The 19,357-nt window shown below is 45.0% G+C and overlaps 1 protein-coding gene across 5 annotated transcripts in view; it reads left to right on the top strand.

The window, feature by feature from the left end:
* The window catches only part of Ptch1 (patched 1), a 65,677-nt gene that overhangs the window by 18,013 nt on the left and 28,307 nt on the right, over positions 1–19,357 (top strand). For all 5 annotated transcript variants that reach the window (XM_016000270.3, XM_042278628.2, XM_042278627.2 and 2 more), the window contains 10 exons: positions 7,955–8,144; positions 11,131–11,200; positions 11,306–11,397; positions 12,685–12,883; positions 13,179–13,300; positions 14,060–14,207; positions 15,081–15,212; positions 15,580–15,735; positions 16,584–16,682; positions 17,153–17,278. In XM_016000270.3, coding sequence (XP_015855756.1) covers positions 7,955–8,144; positions 11,131–11,200; positions 11,306–11,397; positions 12,685–12,883; positions 13,179–13,300; positions 14,060–14,207; positions 15,081–15,212; positions 15,580–15,735; positions 16,584–16,682; positions 17,153–17,278 — 1,334 coding nt within the window. The remainder of the gene's footprint in view (positions 1–7,954; positions 8,145–11,130; positions 11,201–11,305; positions 11,398–12,684; positions 12,884–13,178; positions 13,301–14,059; positions 14,208–15,080; positions 15,213–15,579; positions 15,736–16,583; positions 16,683–17,152; positions 17,279–19,357) is intronic.

The following is a 19,357-nucleotide window of genomic DNA, read 5'->3' as shown; positions in this document are numbered from 1 at the left end:
TAACATTGCACACACATACACATGCTTGTGCAAACTTGCAGAAATCCCATTACTTTCTCTACAAGTGATTTTTACTTCAAGCAGGTCTTCAAGTGGTATGCATGGGGGTAGGTGGGAAAATGGACCTGAGGGTTTCCAGGAGGGGGAGGAGAGGAGCTGAAGGTTGTGGTTTTGTTAGTCCTTCCCTCACCCCTGGCTCTATTTCCTACCCACATTGTTTTCCTTCACATTAAATGTGGGGAGAATTCCTTACTGGATGGGACACTGTTTTATTCTTCAGGGAAAAGGGACTACCTTGGACATAGGAGTTTTGATTGGAGGGCAAGGTTTCATTGGTGGGACTCTGCCCAAAGTACTTGTTTGGTTAGGGAAAAGGTGTGTGTGTGTGTGTGTGTGTGTGTGTGTGTGTGTGTGTGTGTGTGTGTGTGTGTCCTGTGGGCAGCAGCACTTCCTATCTGTAATCACTGTCAGATTCACTAAATTCCTTACAGATAAAATAGGAAAAAAAAAAAAAAATAGGGTCCTTGCTTGAAAGAACAGCCCTGAATGGCTCACACTTTGAAATGCCTGTTGGGGGATGAAGTGAGATATTTGTACATTTTCCACTCAAAGCATTTTTCTCTTGTTTTCCCCTCTCCCACTTTTTTGGTTGGTGGCTGAAAGAAGTGGTAGTGTTTACAGAATATAGTTCACACACCACGCTGACCCGGTGATGAAGCTTCCTCCTGGCACCAGGGGGTCCTTATGTACTGGCCCCTAATCCAGCTAATCCTGATGGCAACAAAATCATGAAAGTGGCCCCCAGTGCTGCATGTCTCCCTGCACAGATGCACAGGGAAGGCCAGTGTGGCATTTCCCAGAGGCCAGGGAGCCTGCTTGCAAAGGTGGGGACTGTCTGTCTCCCCTGCATGCCTGCTCCAGAAGAGACTGGATACAGGCTTTCCAAAGACTGGAGAACACACTGAGATGGGACTTGGGATTGGTGTCATACACAGCCATGGCCAGTAAATACTTGGGTTTTGATGCTTTCTATTTCTCTTTTTTTGAGACCGAGTCTCATGTAGCTGAGCATGGCTTTGAATGTTTGACTCACAGGAGCCACCAGGCTCGGGTTTGTATGTGCTTAGCAAACATGGTACCAACTGAGTGATCCCAGCCCCATTTTGTTATTTACTTATTTACTTTGGTGGTTTGAGATGGTCTTACTATATGGTCCCAATTGGCCTGGAACTCCCTGTGTAGACCAGGCTAGTCTTATACTCACAGAAATCTGCCTGCCTCTGCCTCCCAAGTGCTGGGATTAAAGACATGCACCACTATGCCAGGCAGCCCTTTTTATTTTATTTTTTTAAATTAAGAACTCAGGCCTTAAATAGATGTAATTAGTTGTGTTGGTTTCTGGTTCCACCTCCTGGAGGGGTTGGACCTCCCTCGGTGCTCACTTTTCTGCAGAATAATCAGACTTGACTTGTGCAGTCAGGTGAGGTGGTGTTCTTTGGAGCTCGGGACACTACACAGCCTGGCAAGCACACAGTGAGGAACAGAGGATGTGTCTGGCTGGGCCCTTTAGGAACTCAGGAAAACACTGTAGTTTGTGTGGGTAAGAGCACACACACACCCTCCCCTTGCCATTTCTGATGAAGAAGGGTCCACCAGCAGATGCAGGGTTGTCTTGGAAGCTGCTGTAGGCAGCAGACCTGGTGGCAGAGTACTGGGCTGACATGATTGCATCTGACAGGATGAGTGGTTTGGTCTCAGGGAAGACCATTCAGAGGAAGCAGCTCTGGCTGGTAACAGATGGCACTTGGAGCTGCTGGTCTATGGAGTGGGGGTGGGCGGGGCACGGATGCCTGCCCAGGGCTCTGGTGGGTACCTGCACACTCACTACCTGCCTTCAGCTCTCTGAGGTGTGGTTTGTGGCTGGATGAGTGAGTGAGTATGTTTTGCTTTCAACATGTTTTTGTGTGGTTGTCCTTTCAGGAGGGACCAGTGTAGTTTGAACTGTCTGATTCCAGCATATTCCCATGGTAGGCACTTCATACTCTCATGATGAGAAAGAAATAAAAGGTCCTGACCATTGAGCAGCACCCCTCCTCCACAAAGGGTGGATGGGGAGACCTTTGAGCAACACCCCTTCCCAAAAAGGGCTGAATGGGGGACTAAACTTCACCCAGAGTTTTCAGCCGGTCCACTATCTACATTACCATTTTCTCTCTTTCACTTTAGAAATGAACCAGTGCCAATCATTTTAGAGTTCCTTCGTTTTAGCAGTATGTATATTTTGGCCCTCATGGTAACTAGTCAAAGCACTGAAAGAAGGAACTGAATCAGCTAAAGGTTGAAAGTCTCTCTTTGAGGCTGCTAGATAATTCACAGGATTAATCAAATGTGAATGTGCCCTAGTATGCACAGACCCCATTTTCCTAATTGGACTCTGAGTGGGTACTTTACAGGCTGAAAGGGTCATTTGTTTTGACTGACTGACTTTTGGGGGGAATTAATATCTTGTACAGATGACTGCCTGTTCCCAGGGCTCTATTCTGAGGTCGTTCATTCATTTGTTTGTGCAACACAGTCTGAGTGTGTGCCATGCTCCTGGTTTGCCTCTGCTCTTCACTCATTGGGGGAGAAACACGACACCTTGATTTGAAATTTCAGATCATCTTTCAGTAATTCACAAGAAGCTTTTGCTGAAAACTTTTATTGGGAATGCTGGGTACATCTTTTACTTAGGCTGTATGAAAGGCAGTGACTTCAGCGGGGGACATGGTGGGGTAGCAGCTTGGGTCTGTAGTAGATTGGAATGGTGCCCATCCGGAGGGTATTTCTTAGTTGAATGCTCTGCCCCATGCTTCCCTTTGGAAAACTATGGTTTGAGGAGAAAAGGACGCACAGAGCCTGACTGAGAAATTCTTTGCAGAAGCAATGCTTGTCCCACCTCTTTCAAACTACTGGCATCAGCTTTAAATTTGTAGAGAATGATATGTAAAATTTAAAAGAAAGAGGGCTCAGGATCAGAAGGAAAACGAGGCTATGGTCCATGGGGTCCTATTAAACAGTGCAGCCTTCTTAGTGACAATAAAACAATTAATCCAACAAATTTGTCCAGTAAATAAGATGGAAGTTATTTATCTGCATTCTCAAAGCTCAAACTGTGAGCTTAGTATACTCACTGATACAGAATTTGATGCTTCCAGTCGCCCCCTGAGCTGTAAGGAAGCTGGCAAGGTAGTTGGATTAGATCAGTACTGCCTGCCTCTTATAGCCCCATTATGGCCTTGTGCCTAGATCTCCCTCCTCCAGTGGTGGTGCTGGAAACTGAGGTCTGTGTAACACAGCTGGCCTGAGTTAATGGAGTTACAGCTACAATCAAAGTTTCTCTAAGCAAATAGTGATTTTAAGAGCTCTGTGGACAGACAGTATCACACAAATGCAAAAGATTATTTGGGGTCTTGGGATCCTGAGTCTTGTTCAGAGAGACTAGTGATTATTTTATTGTTAGAAATAATACATTTAGGGATGAGACGGATTAAAAGATGCAGTAAGGTGTATGTATTGAGCTTGTTTATTTGTTAACTAGATAGGACCTCATATAATCCAGACTGATCCTTCCTTAAAGTCACTATAAGGCTAAGGATGACCTTGAGTGTCTGATCCTCCTGCCTCTACACCTTGAGGGCTGGAATCACAGGACTGCATCACCATACCTAGTTTATTCAGTACTTGGTGATTGAACCCAGAATTTCTTACCTGCTGGGGAAGCACTCTGCCATTGAACTTACATTATTATTTTTTTCTTTTATTATTTTTGATTATGTGTTTGTGGGTGTGGTCTGCATGTGGGTATGTAAATGTGGTACCCAGATGCATTAGAATAGATCCCCTAGAGCTGGAGTTGCAGGCAGTTGTGAGTCACCTGAAATGGGTGCTGAGAACTGACCTCGGGTCCTCTAAAAGAGGAGTACTGCTCTTAACTGCTGAGCCTCCCTCCAGCCCTTAAATTTGTTTTTAATTCATGTGTCTAGGAAGTCTTTTCTTCTCACATGTCTTCCTTCCCTTCCTCCTTCCCTCTATACTTCCCTTTTTCTTTTTTGGTCTTGTTACAAGGAAGTCTGCGTTGCAAAAAACTAAAAAAGAGTAAACGTCTCAAAGAAATCAGGTAAATATCCATAGACCATTACTCAGCAATCATGGCTGCTACTATGGTTCACTGACCCTATAACTAACTAAGGAATACTGAATTTCATGGCTCATTTTGTTCCATTGGTACTTTCCTCTGCATTATTTTGTAAACATTAAATTATTTATTTAAAAAGTATGCAAGAGGGACTTTGACCTTGAAGGTAGGAAAGAGATCAGGGCTTTAATATAGATAACTTTCTTAGTCAGGCAGTCTCAAGTAGCCAAGAAGAAAAGAGATACCATTTAAAATTAAATATATTCATTCATTCTTTCTTTCTTTCATTTCTGGAGTTGAAGCTAGGGCCCTCCACTTGTTAGTTGAACCTTCTGTCACTGAACTACATCCTAAACCCCAAGCAAATTGTTTTTAGATTACAGAACTTTGATACTTGCTGTAGGTAGTAAATGGGGTCACACACACACCCCAAGCCCTTGTGCCCTTCAGATCTTTTTAAGTCAGTGGTAGGAGACCAGCTCTTGTCTGCAGGGCTGTAATCATCTGAAGTCGGTTCTTTGGGACTTCAGAGCGTCAGGAAGGCAGCAAAGTGGTGAATGGGTAACTTCAGGTTTTCCTTCCGCCATGATTCACCATTGCTCTGTCCTGAAAGGCTTCTTACCTCGCTCATGGTGCCTGGGTGGGTGCTGCTGTAACCCAGGATGGATGCTGCAGTTGGTGATGAACGGCAGTCAGATCTCACCAGGCTCCAGCCACCCTCTCCTTCCTTCAGCATGATGTCTCCCAGCATTGCTTTTTTTTTTTTTTTTTTTTTTTTTTTTTTTTTTTTTTTCCTGCCCCACACCACCTTATTTTTCTTCGTGAAACTTGGTTTTCTTGGCATTGCTTGTTCATGTCACTGGCTCTTCAGCCCTCTTGGAGCAGAGCCTTAGAGAAGAATGCCAGGTCCTGTCCACTAAGCATTCCTACCCCTTAGTACATACCACATGCCATACTCCTTATGCACTCGAGGTCAGTAGATAGTGACTGGGTGAGTTAAGTTGTTTAAAAAACCGTGGGTGACATGAAATGATGCAGCTAAACATACTGAAGTTAGCTAGTCATTTGGCAAAAACACTCAGTTAAATACAAAGTGAAATGTTAGGCCTAGAATGTACATTAAGGCACAGGTGCTCAGCATACATTCTTAAGAAGAGTTTTAACTCTGCTTGCTTGGTCCACCCTGTCACTGATGGTTGTGATCTTGCACTGATTGTCACGTAGGTGAGATTCATGACAGAGTGGGCTCAGCCGTTAGGAGAGTATACTGTTTTTGCAGAGGACCTGAACTCAGTACCCTATACCCACACAGGGTAGCTCACAAACACTGTAGCTCCAGCTCCAGGGGGATCTGATGTCCTCTTCTTGCCTCTTTGGGTACCAGCACTCAAGTGCATAGCTCATACTCCCCTTCCCCCTCCACACAAAAATACCCATGATTGTAAAAAGATACTCATGAATATTTACCAGTAGAGCAAAGAGAACAAAGATATGTACCCACAGAGATAGAATGGATATTTAGTTGCTTAAAATGCATTTATTTTAACATATACCATAGGGTGGTAATAGGGCCTATGAATTTTTCTATTGTGAGATTATCCTTTCTGTTTGTTTGTTTGTTTTTTTCCGAGACTGGGTTTCTCTGTGTAGCCCTGGCTGTCCTGCAACTCACTCTGTAGACCAGGCTGACCTCAAACTCAGAGATCTGCCTGCCTCTGCCTCCCAAGTGCTGGGATTAAAGGCGTGTACCACCACCACAACCACCTGGCAAGAATCTCCTTTCTGAAACCGTCTATGATGAGAGTTTAGTTTGAAAGTGTACAGTGATGTCCTTAGCAGTGTGACATATACCATGCAGTGGATTTCTGATCTTTGTGAGCACTTGTTGGGGAGCATTACATAGAGACAGACTTCTTTGCTTAGGCCCTGGGGTCAGGAGTAAAGTCTGATCAAACGAACTGTCTTGATGTGCACAGAAAGCTCCTCGCTGTAAAAGCAGTTTGTTGGGGGAGGGAAAGACTCTGTTTTGTTGTTTGGTTTTTATTTTCTCTTTAAAAATATTATTATTATTATTATTTATTATTATTAACATCTTGGTTTGAAGTCACCTGAGTTTTAATTTTAAAAGCAAAAGGAAGCACAGTGTGTTGAACAGGATCTGGTCACAAGGAGGCGAGGAAAATTGAAGAGGTTGAGCAGATATTGGGTGGCCTTGTAGCTTTTCAGGAGTGCTTCCTGGTGCTTCTACACTGGCAGATGTCAAATTCAGCTGGCTAGTGACTTTGACCACAGTGAACAAGAGACGTCTTTGGATAGGATGAGAGGGGTGCAGTTTCCAAGTTTCCCTAGTGCTGAACTCAGCACCTTGTGAATGCCAGGCCGGCACTGAGCCACACCCCTAGTCCTGCTTTTCCATAGCATGACCCTGGTAAAGCCCCCGGCTGTCCCCTTTGGCGTTCCTCAAGCTGTCTGCACACTTGGAACACCTTTTATGAGCCTTTGCTGCCCTCCGCCCACAGCCACACCACACTCTAGCTTCTTCACCTCTGAGCTCCATGGTGGCCTTGGCGGCTTCGTGGGCCTACACATAGGGTCCTGCCAGCTTGAGATTCTGTACTAGTTTTCCTAATGAGGGCATTGTTTGCTTTGTAGACTGCCCCCCTTGTTTATAAAATATGCCAAGAGAACCAAACAGCCCACTGTTCTCAGTACTTACTTACTTTCCCAAACCAAATGTTTATGTCCTTGAATACTAAACTTGAAGAAAAAGGATTCCTCTTCGTGGGAAAGTGACAATCACTGAGTTCTTTCCAAGCTATTGCCGGAGGTCTGCATTTCAGAAACTGAGCTTATCGGTGACTTTGGGAACTATTCAGACCAGCGTCCTTTGCCTTGTGTGCACATGGAAGGCAGATCCTCTGACATCTGTCTTCCCAAGATGCCTCTCAGCACAGGTGGCATTCTTGAGTTTATACATAAGAACACAGAAAGGAGATCCAGAGTAAAAACAATTTAAAAACCACCAAATGGACCTGCTTGCCAGCATGCCTAGCTTTAGCTAACCTGTAGAGGAGACAGGTTGGTGCTGGATAGGGTGCCTCCTTGGCCTCAGTAGGAGGTCCAGCATCACCTGGGAGCTTACAGACACAGGTGGCACTCCCCCAGGTGACTCAGAACCTGAGGCCTGTTTCCTGGATACTTACCAGGTGATCGTGATGGAGCCAGGTTCCAGGGGCTACCTGCAGTAGCCATGACTGACCCATTGTTCCTCTGCTGTGCAGTTCCCCTGGCTCTTCTGACTTGATCACAGTCTTTATCTGCCCCCAGGCTGTGTTCTGAACACTCACTGAACCACCTTCCTTGTGGATTTTTCCACAGAGGAGAAACTTTTCCTTGTTACCTGTGCTAGAGAGAAGAGTGTAAATTGCAGCATTTATCATGAAATGTGCTGCAGGCATATTGTTTATATAAGCAAAGAGATTAAAGGTGTTTTGGTCTGGTTCACGGGGAAGAGAAAGGTGTGTCGTGTTTCCCATCCCCTTCCCTTTAGACTCATGGTGTCTAGTCAGAATGAATCCAGTAGATCTGAGTATTTGACAGACACTGTGCTTAGAGAGCGTTGTTTTTATTAGGCTATCATTCCCAAAGCCAGCATTGCTGCTAACTCAAGTTTCATCGCCAGTTTGCTCCTTGTTACTGAACCTGTCTTCTAGGGAGCAAGACAACACAATTTTGAGGTGAGTTCTGTTCTGATCGATACCTATCCATGTTTGTCAGTTGGTGGACGAGTGAGTCGAGAATTAAATTATACCCGGCAGAAGATAGGAGAAGAGGCTATGTTTAATCCTCAACTCATGATACAGACTCCGAAAGAAGAAGGCGCTAATGTCCTAACCACAGAGGCTCTCCTGCAACACCTGGACTCAGCCCTGCAGGCCAGCCGTGTGCACGTCTACATGTACAACAGGTAAGGGCAGCCCTGTGTCATCTGCACAGGTCAGCAGGTAGGCCCTTTGTTTCCATAAATAACATTGCCTTTGGGTAATTAAATTAGTTCCAACAGTTTTCTGATAACTTTAGAGCCCAGGGTTTCATAGATGTTGTACAGTGCTGTTTTTAGAGTTTGATAGCAAAATACTACACATTGAATTTTCCTTATCCAAAATGCTTGGGACCCAAGCATGTCTCAAACATTTAAAAATTTATTTTGGAATACTTCCATGTAGCTAATAAGATTTATTGGGGGCAAGATCCAAGGCTGAAGACAGAATTGATTTATGTTCCAATATGTCTTATATATTTTAGTACTTATTTTTTGTGCATAAAATGGAGTTTCACAATATGGAGTATTCTATTTGTGGCATGGTGTTGGTGTCAAAAAGTTTCAGATTCTAGAGCTTTTCAGATATCAAATTTTCAGATTAGGGATGTGTTCGACCATATGAGTGCCTACATATGTGTCTATGTACCACATGTGCAGTCTGAAACTGGAGTTAGAGCATGTGAGCTGCCATGTGAGTGTTGTCTGCAAGAGCAACAAGTGCTCTTAACCTCTGAGCACCTCTCCCGCCCTGTAATATTTCAAATGAATATCTTGACATGGTCCACAAATGAATGTTGTTTCATTCCCTTGGGGAGAAGGGCTGCACACCTAGGCTGTATCTCATTGCTTAAGATATTTTTTCTCTCTCTCTTTTTTTTTTTTTTTTTGTTTTTTGTTTTTTGTTTTTCGAGACAGGGTTTCTCTGTGTAGCTTTGCGCCTTTCCTGGGACTCACTTGGTAGTCCAGGCTGGCCTCAAACTCACAGAGATCCGCCTGCCTCTGCCTCCCGAGTGCTGGGATTAAAGGCGTGCGCCACCACCACCACCACCACCACCACCACCACCCGGCAAGATATTTTTTCTCAAATTGGATATTTTGTTAACTTGGTAAATTATCTTTATTACTGAACCTTTCTTTGGAGCAGTTACATGTTAGGTAGTCTCATTCTACAATGTTGAAGGGCAGAGGGAGAGATGAGAGGGGAGAGATGGGGAAAAAATTAGTTTTCCTACTTTGCATGTAAGTGGAAGAGCGGGTGTTGACCCCCCCTGGGAATTCTCTGGGAGGTCTGAGTGAAGGAGATTCATACATACACCTTGTAAGAGAGTTTTGAAACAAAGTTAACACCTTTTTTATTTCCCTTAGTATGTCTATACTGTCAGTCACTTAAGAATAGAAGCCATAAGCACATGTGGCCCATTGCTGAGCAGGGGAAGATCAGATGTAGGAAAAGGCTTTGGGAAATGTGTGGACATATTTCATCAACCTACTCTCTTTTCATCAGTAGTGTGCACTGTAGAGAAAGTAACTGTCTGGTCTAGATGGCAAAATTTGCAGTCAACGGCCCTGTGGAGAACCTGGCATGGGTTGTTCCATATATATCATATGTGAAGACCTACTCTGGGGCACCTGTCACTCACATTCTTCAGGACAAGGTTTAAGGTTCTCTACTATGAAGTTACATCTTTTTCAAGGAAGCTAAGATGGACCCAGAGTTAGGCACAGGAACAAACCCTTGCATATTCAATATATGCATATTTTAGATGAAAAAAATTAAAATGAGATCAAATGGAGCATTTGTCCTAGATCCTAGGGTTATTAAATTATCAATCCAGGCTTCAAAGCCCTTCTTCTGGATCCATGCCCAATGAATGATCAACAGTATCTTTCTCAAGCAAACACAGAGAACTAGCTCAGCAGATGGCATTGAAAACCTGCTTATGTTGAACATTCTGATGGCACTACACAGAATTGAGAGAGACACAGAGTGAGACAGACAGACACATACCTACATGGTTAGCAGGTTGATAAGTAAGTGGAGGGAAGGAGAAGATGGGAGAGATGGGTGGATGAATGAATGGGTAATGTCAGCCCTTATACTGGAGAAGGAGATACAGTCAGCACAGGTAGGCACAGGCAAAGCCACATGAACAGTGCATACCTTACACACCTCAGGTACCATATAGGAGCCAGGGCTCCACGGGAGGGTCATTTTCACCAGCATTAGGCAAAGGAAGCTTACTAGCAGGAAGGTAGAATTTCAAAAGGGCACTGAGCGAAAGATGGGAAAATTCTAGAAAAAAGCATAGGGACGAGGACACAAAGCACAAAAAGTGCCCTTGGGTAAAGACAGGCCTCCCTAAGAAGACCAATAAAGTAGAGCAGTTTGTGGGGGGGTGGGGGGTGGTTAATTTTTGTTTATTCCTTTGATTTCCCATCTCTATTCTTTCCATATACCCTTTTATTTTTGAGTAAGGCTTGTTTCCCTAAACACATTGAAAAAGCCATGGGTTTACAGAACACTGTCCTAAAGATTCTAAAATCAAGTTAATACATAGTCCATGTATTTAAGGTCATGTCTACCAGACTGGGAATCCAAATCTACCTGGCAGAGGTTGTTTATAACATTTGTGATTAAGAGCAGAAATGTTTCAAACATGACCTACAAATAACATCTTCTAGTAAAGAAAGATAAATACAAGCCAGTAATAATTTCCCACCTTAATATATCCCATCACTCACTACACTAACTCAAGCTCCACTTATTTTGAATTTGTGATAATTCCACTGGATTGCTGCAGGTTGTTTAATGTATGTAGAAAAGCAGATTAATGGTGTAAACAAGATTATTGGTGGAACACTTAAGGAAACAAGACTTTTCAAGTACTTGGGTAGCATTCATTTACATAAACACCCCACATGTTAATTACGATCCAGTGTTATCTACTCATTAAAGCAGGCTTGCCAGCCTTCTGCTGGCAAAAGCTGTGCTGGTTTTGACAGACGCTTCAACGTGATCGAAGTTACAGCCTTTTGATAAGTCCTGTTGCTCCTGCTTTCAGCTCGTTTCACTGCAGTAAGAAGTCTTCTGTTTTACTTTTTTATTTTTCTCTGCTTTTTATCCCAATAGGCAATGGAAGTTGGAACATTTGTGCTACAAGTCAGGGGAACTTATCACAGAGACAGGTTACATGGATCAGGTACATTCTTTTCTTGTTTGCAAAGAGGGGAGAATGTCATAGTTTCTGGAAACCACCCCAGCATGTTAGCCTAATGCACTCACGCCTGTTGTTCTGCTTTGACAGATAATAGAATACCTTTACCCTTGCTTAATCATTACACCTTTGGACTGCTTCTGGGAAGGGGCAAAGTTACAGTCGGGGACAGCATACCTCCTGTAAGTGTACCCTCGGTGTTGAATTGCTGGGCTCTGTGACAGTTTCCGGTGTGGCTTATCATTGTTTATTCTGTTTCAGTTTTGGACAAGAGATAAAAACATTGAAATTCCAAGCGAATTTTTTTTTTTGAGTGAATGGTGGGGGGAGGAGGGGATTTCAGCAGAATGTTTTTTCTCTTTTCAAAAACAGTTCTGTAGGCATCATTAAATTTCATTCACTTTTACCAACCTATTTATATGCAAATAAATGCAAATTACCACACAGTCTGTGCAATTTTTTTAAAAACTCTTTATAAAATGCTTGTAGTTATGCACACCAACACTCAGACCTTTAAGAAGAGAATTTATTACTGGGTACATGTCACAAAGAAATACTTCAAGCTAAGGTTCAAGATCTTCCTGCAAAGTAATATATGAACCCTTCTTTGGATCACAGTAATGATGTTTAAGGGGGAAATATGCCCTCTGTGAAGGCCATGACAAGGGATGCTTCATAGCCCAGCAGTTGGGAATTACATATACCACATCATTTAAAGAACGACGGTTACTCAGTGTAGGCATTTTTCAGCTAATTACGCAAGAGTTAGTGCTTGGGTTATTGCCTCCATCCTGGCCGGCACGTATCTGCAAAAGCAATTTGCAGTGGCCATCCCCCGACCTTCAGTGTACAGTTTTAGATGGGAAATAAGGGGTTTTGTGTTTTCTGGTTGGGAGAGTCTGAATAATGACTTCAGCCTGGTTAAGCAGCTACAGTGCGGTTTGAACCACATAACAGGCAGCCAAAAGCCTTTCTGGTCTGTCAACAGCACAATTTCCAAAGTGAGTGTGGGGGAAGTGGCAGTGATGGTGGTGATGGCAGAGCCCATGGGGGGCTTACCCACCCCACTGCCAGCCACAAAGAGGGCACACAAGAAGGAATTGCTGGAGGTTACAGGTCAGATACTTTGATTGGTGACATCTAGAAAACTTTTTTTTTAAAGCTAGAAGGTACTAATATAATATTGTAATTCTCTTTTGGTTTTTAATTTTGGATCTCCGTGTTTTACTTAGAAGTACCCACCTCCACCCCCCGCCCCCACCTGGCTAATTTTTTTTTAAAAGATATTAAGAACAATATTAGGGGATTAAAAGTCTCTGATGTCTGCTTTAAATTGCAAGCTCTTTTCCTGACTTGTTTGTAAATGTAAATGGCTTTCCTGGGGAGGAATACCATATTTTCCCTTTTGGTGCCCTCCTGCCTGTCTGAAGCCGGTTTTTCATGGCCTCCCCTCTTAATTTCTTTCGCAGAGGTAAGCCTCCTTTGCGGTGGACAAACTTTGACCCCTTGGAATTCCTAGAAGAGTTAAAGAAAATAAACTACCAAGTGGACAGCTGGGAGGAAATGCTGAATAAAGCTGAAGTTGGCCATGGGTACATGGACCGGCCCTGCCTCAACCCAGCCGACCCAGATTGCCCTGCCACAGCCCCCAACAAAAATTCAACCAAAGTGAGTTTCCAGAGAGTGCAGGGAAAAAAAGCCTTTCTATTTCATTTACAGCTCTCTTTTATATTTTCATCTTAAAGATTTTATTTGCTATGAGTTTTGTTTCTTTTTTACTTTGGTGTATGGAACTAAGGTTGTTTACAGAGCTAAGTTTTGCTGTAAGATTTAGCATAACCCTCATTAGCCTTGTTATTAATGTTTTCTCTGAAACAAACAAGCCCTTAACGCACTGGATTTTAACGAGGCATGTGACCTGCCTACTAATTCCCGTAATTATGTGGCTGTCTTTTCATTACAGCCTCTTGATGTGGCCCTTGTTTTGAATGGTGGATGTCAAGGTTTATCCAGGAAGTATATGCATTGGCAGGAGGAGTTGATTGTGGGTGGCACAGTCAAGAATGCCACTGGAAGACTGGTCAGGTAACCCAGCCCAGCACCCCACACCATCCTGTGCCTCTCTTCATGTGCACACATTCGGAATCATGTTAATCCTGCTAGCTGTGCAGTGTCATTGAATCTTGGGGAACATTAGCACATCAGGCCAGCATGCAAAGAAATCTCGTGGGAGAAGTTTTCTAGAATGGATTTGTAGTTTTCATCAGAGCTGTAGCTGTTGATTTCAGGGTTTTGAAAGGTCTGCCCTTTGTGTAGACGAATGGGGCAAGAAAATCCAGTAATAATATGTAGTTGAGTGGTGGGAGCTGATCAGTGTTACACACTCTTAAGAGTCAAAGACCAGGAACTACAGGCAAAGCAAGAGTTAGCCTTTGTGCAGTCAGGGACTTCAGTCAGTCAAGTGTCAGGTGTTCCGTCTGAGGTTTCTCCCTTGGGATACTGTCTCAGGGATTTCTGCACCGCAAGAGTGCATGGCTGAACCCAGTGTATCTGGTCAAGCTATCTACTCCCCTCTCCTTCCTGTTTCATGGAATAGGAACTGAGAAAGGAAATTGCCTATTAATTTAATTTTGGGGTCTATCTGTAAAAGGTTTGTAAGGTTACACCTTTAATATGGTACATCAATCTATTAAATACAATAACCATCCTGGTCTTGTTTGAATGGAAACATGTGCGCACAGGAGGGAGGAGGTCTGAGGGAGAGTTGGTGTTGCTCTCGGGATCTCACGTGGCACACACTGCTTGCTGGCGGTGCTGACCTGCCTTCTGTTTACCCTGACACAGTGCTCACGCCCTGCAGACCATGTTCCAGTTAATGACTCCCAAGCAAATGTATGAGCACTTTAGAGGCTACGAGTACGTCTCTCATATCAACTGGAATGAGGATAGGGCAGCAGCCATCCTGGAGGCATGGCAGAGGACGTATGTGGAGGTGAGCCCCTGCCTTGACATCAGAGACAACTTGTAACTTAGTCCAGTCTTCCTGTCCTTATCGAAAGCAGTGTTTCCCAGTAGGTTTAGTGGGATTTTCTTTGTTGTTGAGTTTCACTGTGCAGCCCAGGCAGTCTCAAATCTGCTATCCTCCTGCCTCAGTCTCCTGATGGTTGGGATTACACCACCACACCCAGCCTTGGATTAATTTTCATTACAGATTTTAATTCAGAGCATTGCATGAGATGGAAGCTTGGTTTTCTTTATTGAGCCATTGTAAAACTTGGGAGTAGTGTCTGAAGAGACACTCATTCTTAGCGGAGGTGCCTTGAAACATGCCTAGTAACTATTGTGGACTCCAGAGCCCAGGGAGTGTAAAAAGGGGGGGGGGGGGGAACCACTGGGTGAGCAAGAAAAGGTGTCTGGAAAGCATTAGCAAGACAGAACCTATTCACAGCTGCAGGCCCCTTGGTCAGGTCATGTGACAGGAGGCTGGCCTTTGTTTCCCAAGCAGTGACCTCTATGGGGCTGCCTCTGACCTTTTGAAAGTGGCCAGCAAATGAAGTGGGGGGAGGTGGAATTTATAAGAATGAGTTGTTTTGGATTAAGAGAGAACAGTTGCCTGGCTGGAGTACCTTAGAGTTACAAAGTAATAATACACTTTAGGTGGCCATTGGCCGCCTGCTCTCCTTCAATCACAGCGACCCTCACTGTCAGAAGGAGGTTTCTCTTCCCTCATCTGACTACATGGGACCTTGTGCTGATGTCTAAGCACAGAGTGTGGGGTGCATAGTGGTGTCCCCAAGGTCTGTGCAGGTGGAGCATGCTGGTGCTTTAGTTCCTTTGGAAATTTAGCCTTGTCTTGTGACCACAGGTGGTTCATCAAAGCGTTGCCCCAAACTCCACTCAAAAGGTGCTTTCCTTCACCACCACAACCCTGGACGACATCCTAAAATCCTTCTCTGATGTCAGTGTCATCCGCGTGGCCAGTGGCTACCTCCTGATGGTAACTCTGGGCTCCCACGGGTGGGGTGGTCAGCTCGGTTTGAGTTGGTTTGTTTTTTAATTTTAGTTCTTTACTATTCTGTGACAATACCTGCTTTTTAACTGCCCCTAACATATAAGCACATCCAAGACAGAGACAGCTCAGCCTTGTAAGGGTTGCAGAAATGGTACCTAGCCTGTTGTGTGATGATTTTGTTGTTGGAGTTAATAGGTTCTCACTTTGGATGTGGGGCAGTGGGTGGGGAAACATTAGAATCACACACATTCTGATGTTTGGCTCTTGTTTTGTGTCTCCCCCCTTCTCTCTCTGACCCCCATCCCCTCCCCCTTCCCTCTGACCCCTGCCCCCCCCCTTGTTCCGCTTGCAGCTTGCCTATGCCTGTTTAACCATGCTGCGCTGGGACTGCTCCAAGTCCCAGGGTGCCGTGGGGCTGGCTGGCGTCCTGTTGGTTGCACTGTCCGTGGCTGCAGGATTGGGCCTCTGCTCCTTGATCGGGATTTCCTTTAATGCCGCGACAACTCAGGTACTACAGGGCCATTCACTGCTGCCCTCTGGCCAGCACCTTCCCGACCTGCCGGCCCTGTGTGTCTTTCTCACCTGAAGAGTCTTTAAAGCCTCTTCCATGAGGATGTCATTTATCTTGGGGGAGGTCGAGCTCTCAGTGGGCCAGTCTGGTCCGTAGGCTAAAAGCCTGGAGAGCTGGTGGGATGGTTCAGTGGGTAAAGGCACCTGCCATGCAGACCTGGTGACCTGAGTTCAGTCTCTAGAGCCCACATAAAAGGTGGAAAAGAGAACAGACTACAGAATTGTCCTCTGACCGCCGTACAGTGGACTGTGTGGCACCCATGTCCACACACATATCATGTGCATACACACACACACACACACACACACACACACACACACACTAATAACTTTTTTTTTTTAAGTCTGGAGATGCTCTTGGCAGATAGACATTCACTTAGAATAGTTTATATCATTTACTGATTCCCAAACTCTAGTGGGCATTAGAATCACGCTGAGAAAACAAAGATGGCTGGACCCAGTCTGCATGGAGGCACCCTCTTATTTTTCAGCATTTCTCCCTGATCCTGGTCTAGGGATCACTAGGAACTATAGCTTTAGATATGCATTAGCTGACTTCTTACTTTTAATTTAAAATAAGCTCTTATACCTGGACCTTAGAAATAGAAGCTTGTAAGAACATCTCTGAGTCATACCTGAAAGATTTTAGGGATGCGAACTGTTAGATAAGAGCGTTAGTCCGCCGGACTGGCATAAGCTCCCCTTGGGCGCCTGTGGGCACTGGCAGCACCATTTCCCTGTGCAACCTTGCTGGGCTAATTCTGTGATTGCATGTGTTTGCTGTAGGTTTTGCCATTTCTTGCTCTTGGTGTTGGTGTGGACGATGTCTTCCTCCTGGCACATGCATTCAGTGAAACAGGACAAAATAAAAGGATTCCATTTGAGGTAACCGCAGGAGAAAAGAAGGAAGTTTGGGGGTCACTCAAAGCCCCCCTCTTCCTAGTCCTGTAGTTTTCCGACTGTCTGGTCAGTCTCAAGTCAAATGACACATCACTGTGAGAAATGCCGAGAGCCCCATTTAGGATGCCCGTGGAAATGCGGGTGTCTTCGCATTCTACCTCATGCTCCTGTGCCATCCTTCCCAGAGCCCAAGTTTGCTTCTATGGTTTTCTTTGGCTACGAGTTTACGTTTAAGTCATCATTATCTTCAGCTTTCTGATTTGGGTGACGGTAACCATGAGGAACACATGCCCATGAGGGAGAAGTCAACAGGACCTTTTGTTGGGGTCAGGTTGGTTGTGGCCTTTCCCTGTTCCTTAGACACAGTACAGCCAGTATTAGAAACTGCCACAACGTGCTCCAAGGGGTGGCTAGTATGGGCTGCAGCCCTCAGCACGGTGGCTTGTCTCCCTCAGGACAGGACCGGGGAGTGCCTCAAGCGCACAGGAGCCAGCGTGGCCCTCACCTCCATCAGCAATGTCACCGCCTTCTTCATGGCCGCACTAATCCCTATCCCTGCACTGCGGGCATTCTCCCTCCAGGTGAGTGGACAGCAGCAGAGCCCTGTGGGTTGGCTGTTCAACATCTCCTCTGCTTTCCTTGAGTTCAGCACTTATTTTACAAATCAAGTGCATGCCGGCAGCATTTGGGTATTGGTGCTGTTGGGTGGGTGCTTCGGGGCATGACCTGGCACTCCAAAAACAGCAAAAAAAGCTTTTTGCTTTCTTAGACCTTGTTACCCAGCAGCTGTTCACTGTGGAATTGTACTGTGTAGTTAGGTCAGTGGGTCCAGGGATGTGCCTTGAAGACCTCCTTGGCTGGCTCCCATTTCTAGACTACTCCCCTTCTGGTCACTTCATATCTCCCTTCCCTAAACAGCTCCAGCCCCAGTGTGTGCAGATTAGGGTTGTTCAAATCCTGGGACAGGCACTGACTGTCACACTGTATGAGGTGTACTGGCCACTTGGCTGTGTCCTACAGGGGCATCTCTTGGGGATCCTTGTGTCTCACTACCTTTTCCTCTGCATTCCATCCTGTCCTCTTTGGTTCCTTACTCCCTTCTCAGGCTGCTCAAGCAAGCGTAGAGTGCCGGCCGCTCACTGTGCAAAGCTGTGATGCTGGCCTCATTACTCTGACAGCTTCCTCCCAGCCAGTCTGAAGAGCCTGTTCCTGGGTGTGAGAGGAGCAGCTGTGGGCCATACCTAGTAGTCACAGTAGCTCATAGGAGTAGTTCATACCTTTTAGTAAGTTGTAGTAGTTCATAGGAAGCCTGAAGCAGTCAGAGCAGCAGGCTTCCAGGTAGTTCATGACAGGGTGGAAATTTCTTGAATTAATTTCAAGTTCTAAAGCTTTAGCTGAAGGGAACATTTGTCTCTCTTTTTCTTAGACATCCTAGTCTAAGATGTTTCTTAGGATGTCTAAGAAAACTCACGAGGTGGCCGGCTGCCTGAAGGAAACCACTTTGATGTGCTTGTGTGAATCTGCTGTTGAGTTTGCATGCCTTCATGCTCTCCACTCAGCAGCAGGTTCTAAGAACCGTGGCCAGGAAGAGACGGTGACAGATGATGCCTCGTGTTCCTATTTATACTCTTAAATACACATTGTCACCTGAGTAGAAACAGCCCCTGAGGTGTCTGAGCTTCATCTACCTACCAGTAGAGGCCCTACTGTGGGTGAGGTGCAACCTTAACAGTTAGTGAAAGATCTGAGATTGAGAAGAACCTCTCCTCTGTCAGTCATAAGCACCAACTCCTGAAAAAAAGAAATACCAGAAAGAGGTTTGTCCTTAAAAACATCTATGGAAATAGAGATAGCAGTGGTTAATGAGTGAAGTCAAATCTGAAACTGGACAGAGACACAAGAAAATGAAAATGACCAAGGGTTTGTAATAGGAAAGATAAGGGAAAAGATGCCGGTGGCCTTGGTGGCGCCGCTGACGTTTCAGGAACCTGTCTTACAGAGGCATGCATCTGCTGCACGCTCCTCTGGTGTCTGCTCTTGCTCGTTGCAGCCGACTCTAGAACGGACATAAGGCCTCTGTTCTCCTTTCACTGCCTGCCCCTCGCTGTGTCTGCTCACACACACACCTTGTCTTTCCTCACTCTTTGCTCTCCTCTCCTCTCAGTACTGATGGTTCCTCAAGGCAAACTCCTCCTCCCTTAATGACACCCCACGGTGTGGTCTCTCCCTGAGGATAGAAAAGCCTTTTAGAAAATCCAGAGCGCTAAGTTCTCCCAAGGTAAGCACCTTTCAGGGACAAAATGAGTGCTTTGCGTTTTGTGTGTCTGTTGTCTGTAGCCACGAACAGCATCCAGAGAGGTTCTGTGCTGGAATAAACCAGTGTGGCATTTGGGTTTTTCTCCTTGTGAGACTTTGATGATTGCCCTGACCAAAATAGTAGCATTCCTTCTCTCAAAGAAATAGCTTGTTTCCTGATCAGCCTTCACAGTCGTCTCAGTTTCCCAGTGACCCCCAGACCAAGACCCTTACCCATTCTAATGATAAAGGTTTGCTTTAAATGTTTATTAGTCTCTCTCTCTCTCTCTCTCTCTCTCTCTCTCTCTCTCTCTCTCTCTCTCTCTCTCTCTCTCTCTCTGTGTGTGTGTGTGTGTGTGTGTTAC

The sequence above is a fragment of the Peromyscus maniculatus genome, chromosome 5, assembly GCF_049852395.1.
Source record: "Peromyscus maniculatus bairdii isolate BWxNUB_F1_BW_parent chromosome 5, HU_Pman_BW_mat_3.1, whole genome shotgun sequence".
Lineage (NCBI taxonomy): Eukaryota > Metazoa > Chordata > Mammalia > Rodentia > Cricetidae > Peromyscus > Peromyscus maniculatus.
The sequence above is the reverse complement of the archived record's forward strand: the minus strand, read 5'-3'. Positions and strand labels throughout refer to the sequence as shown.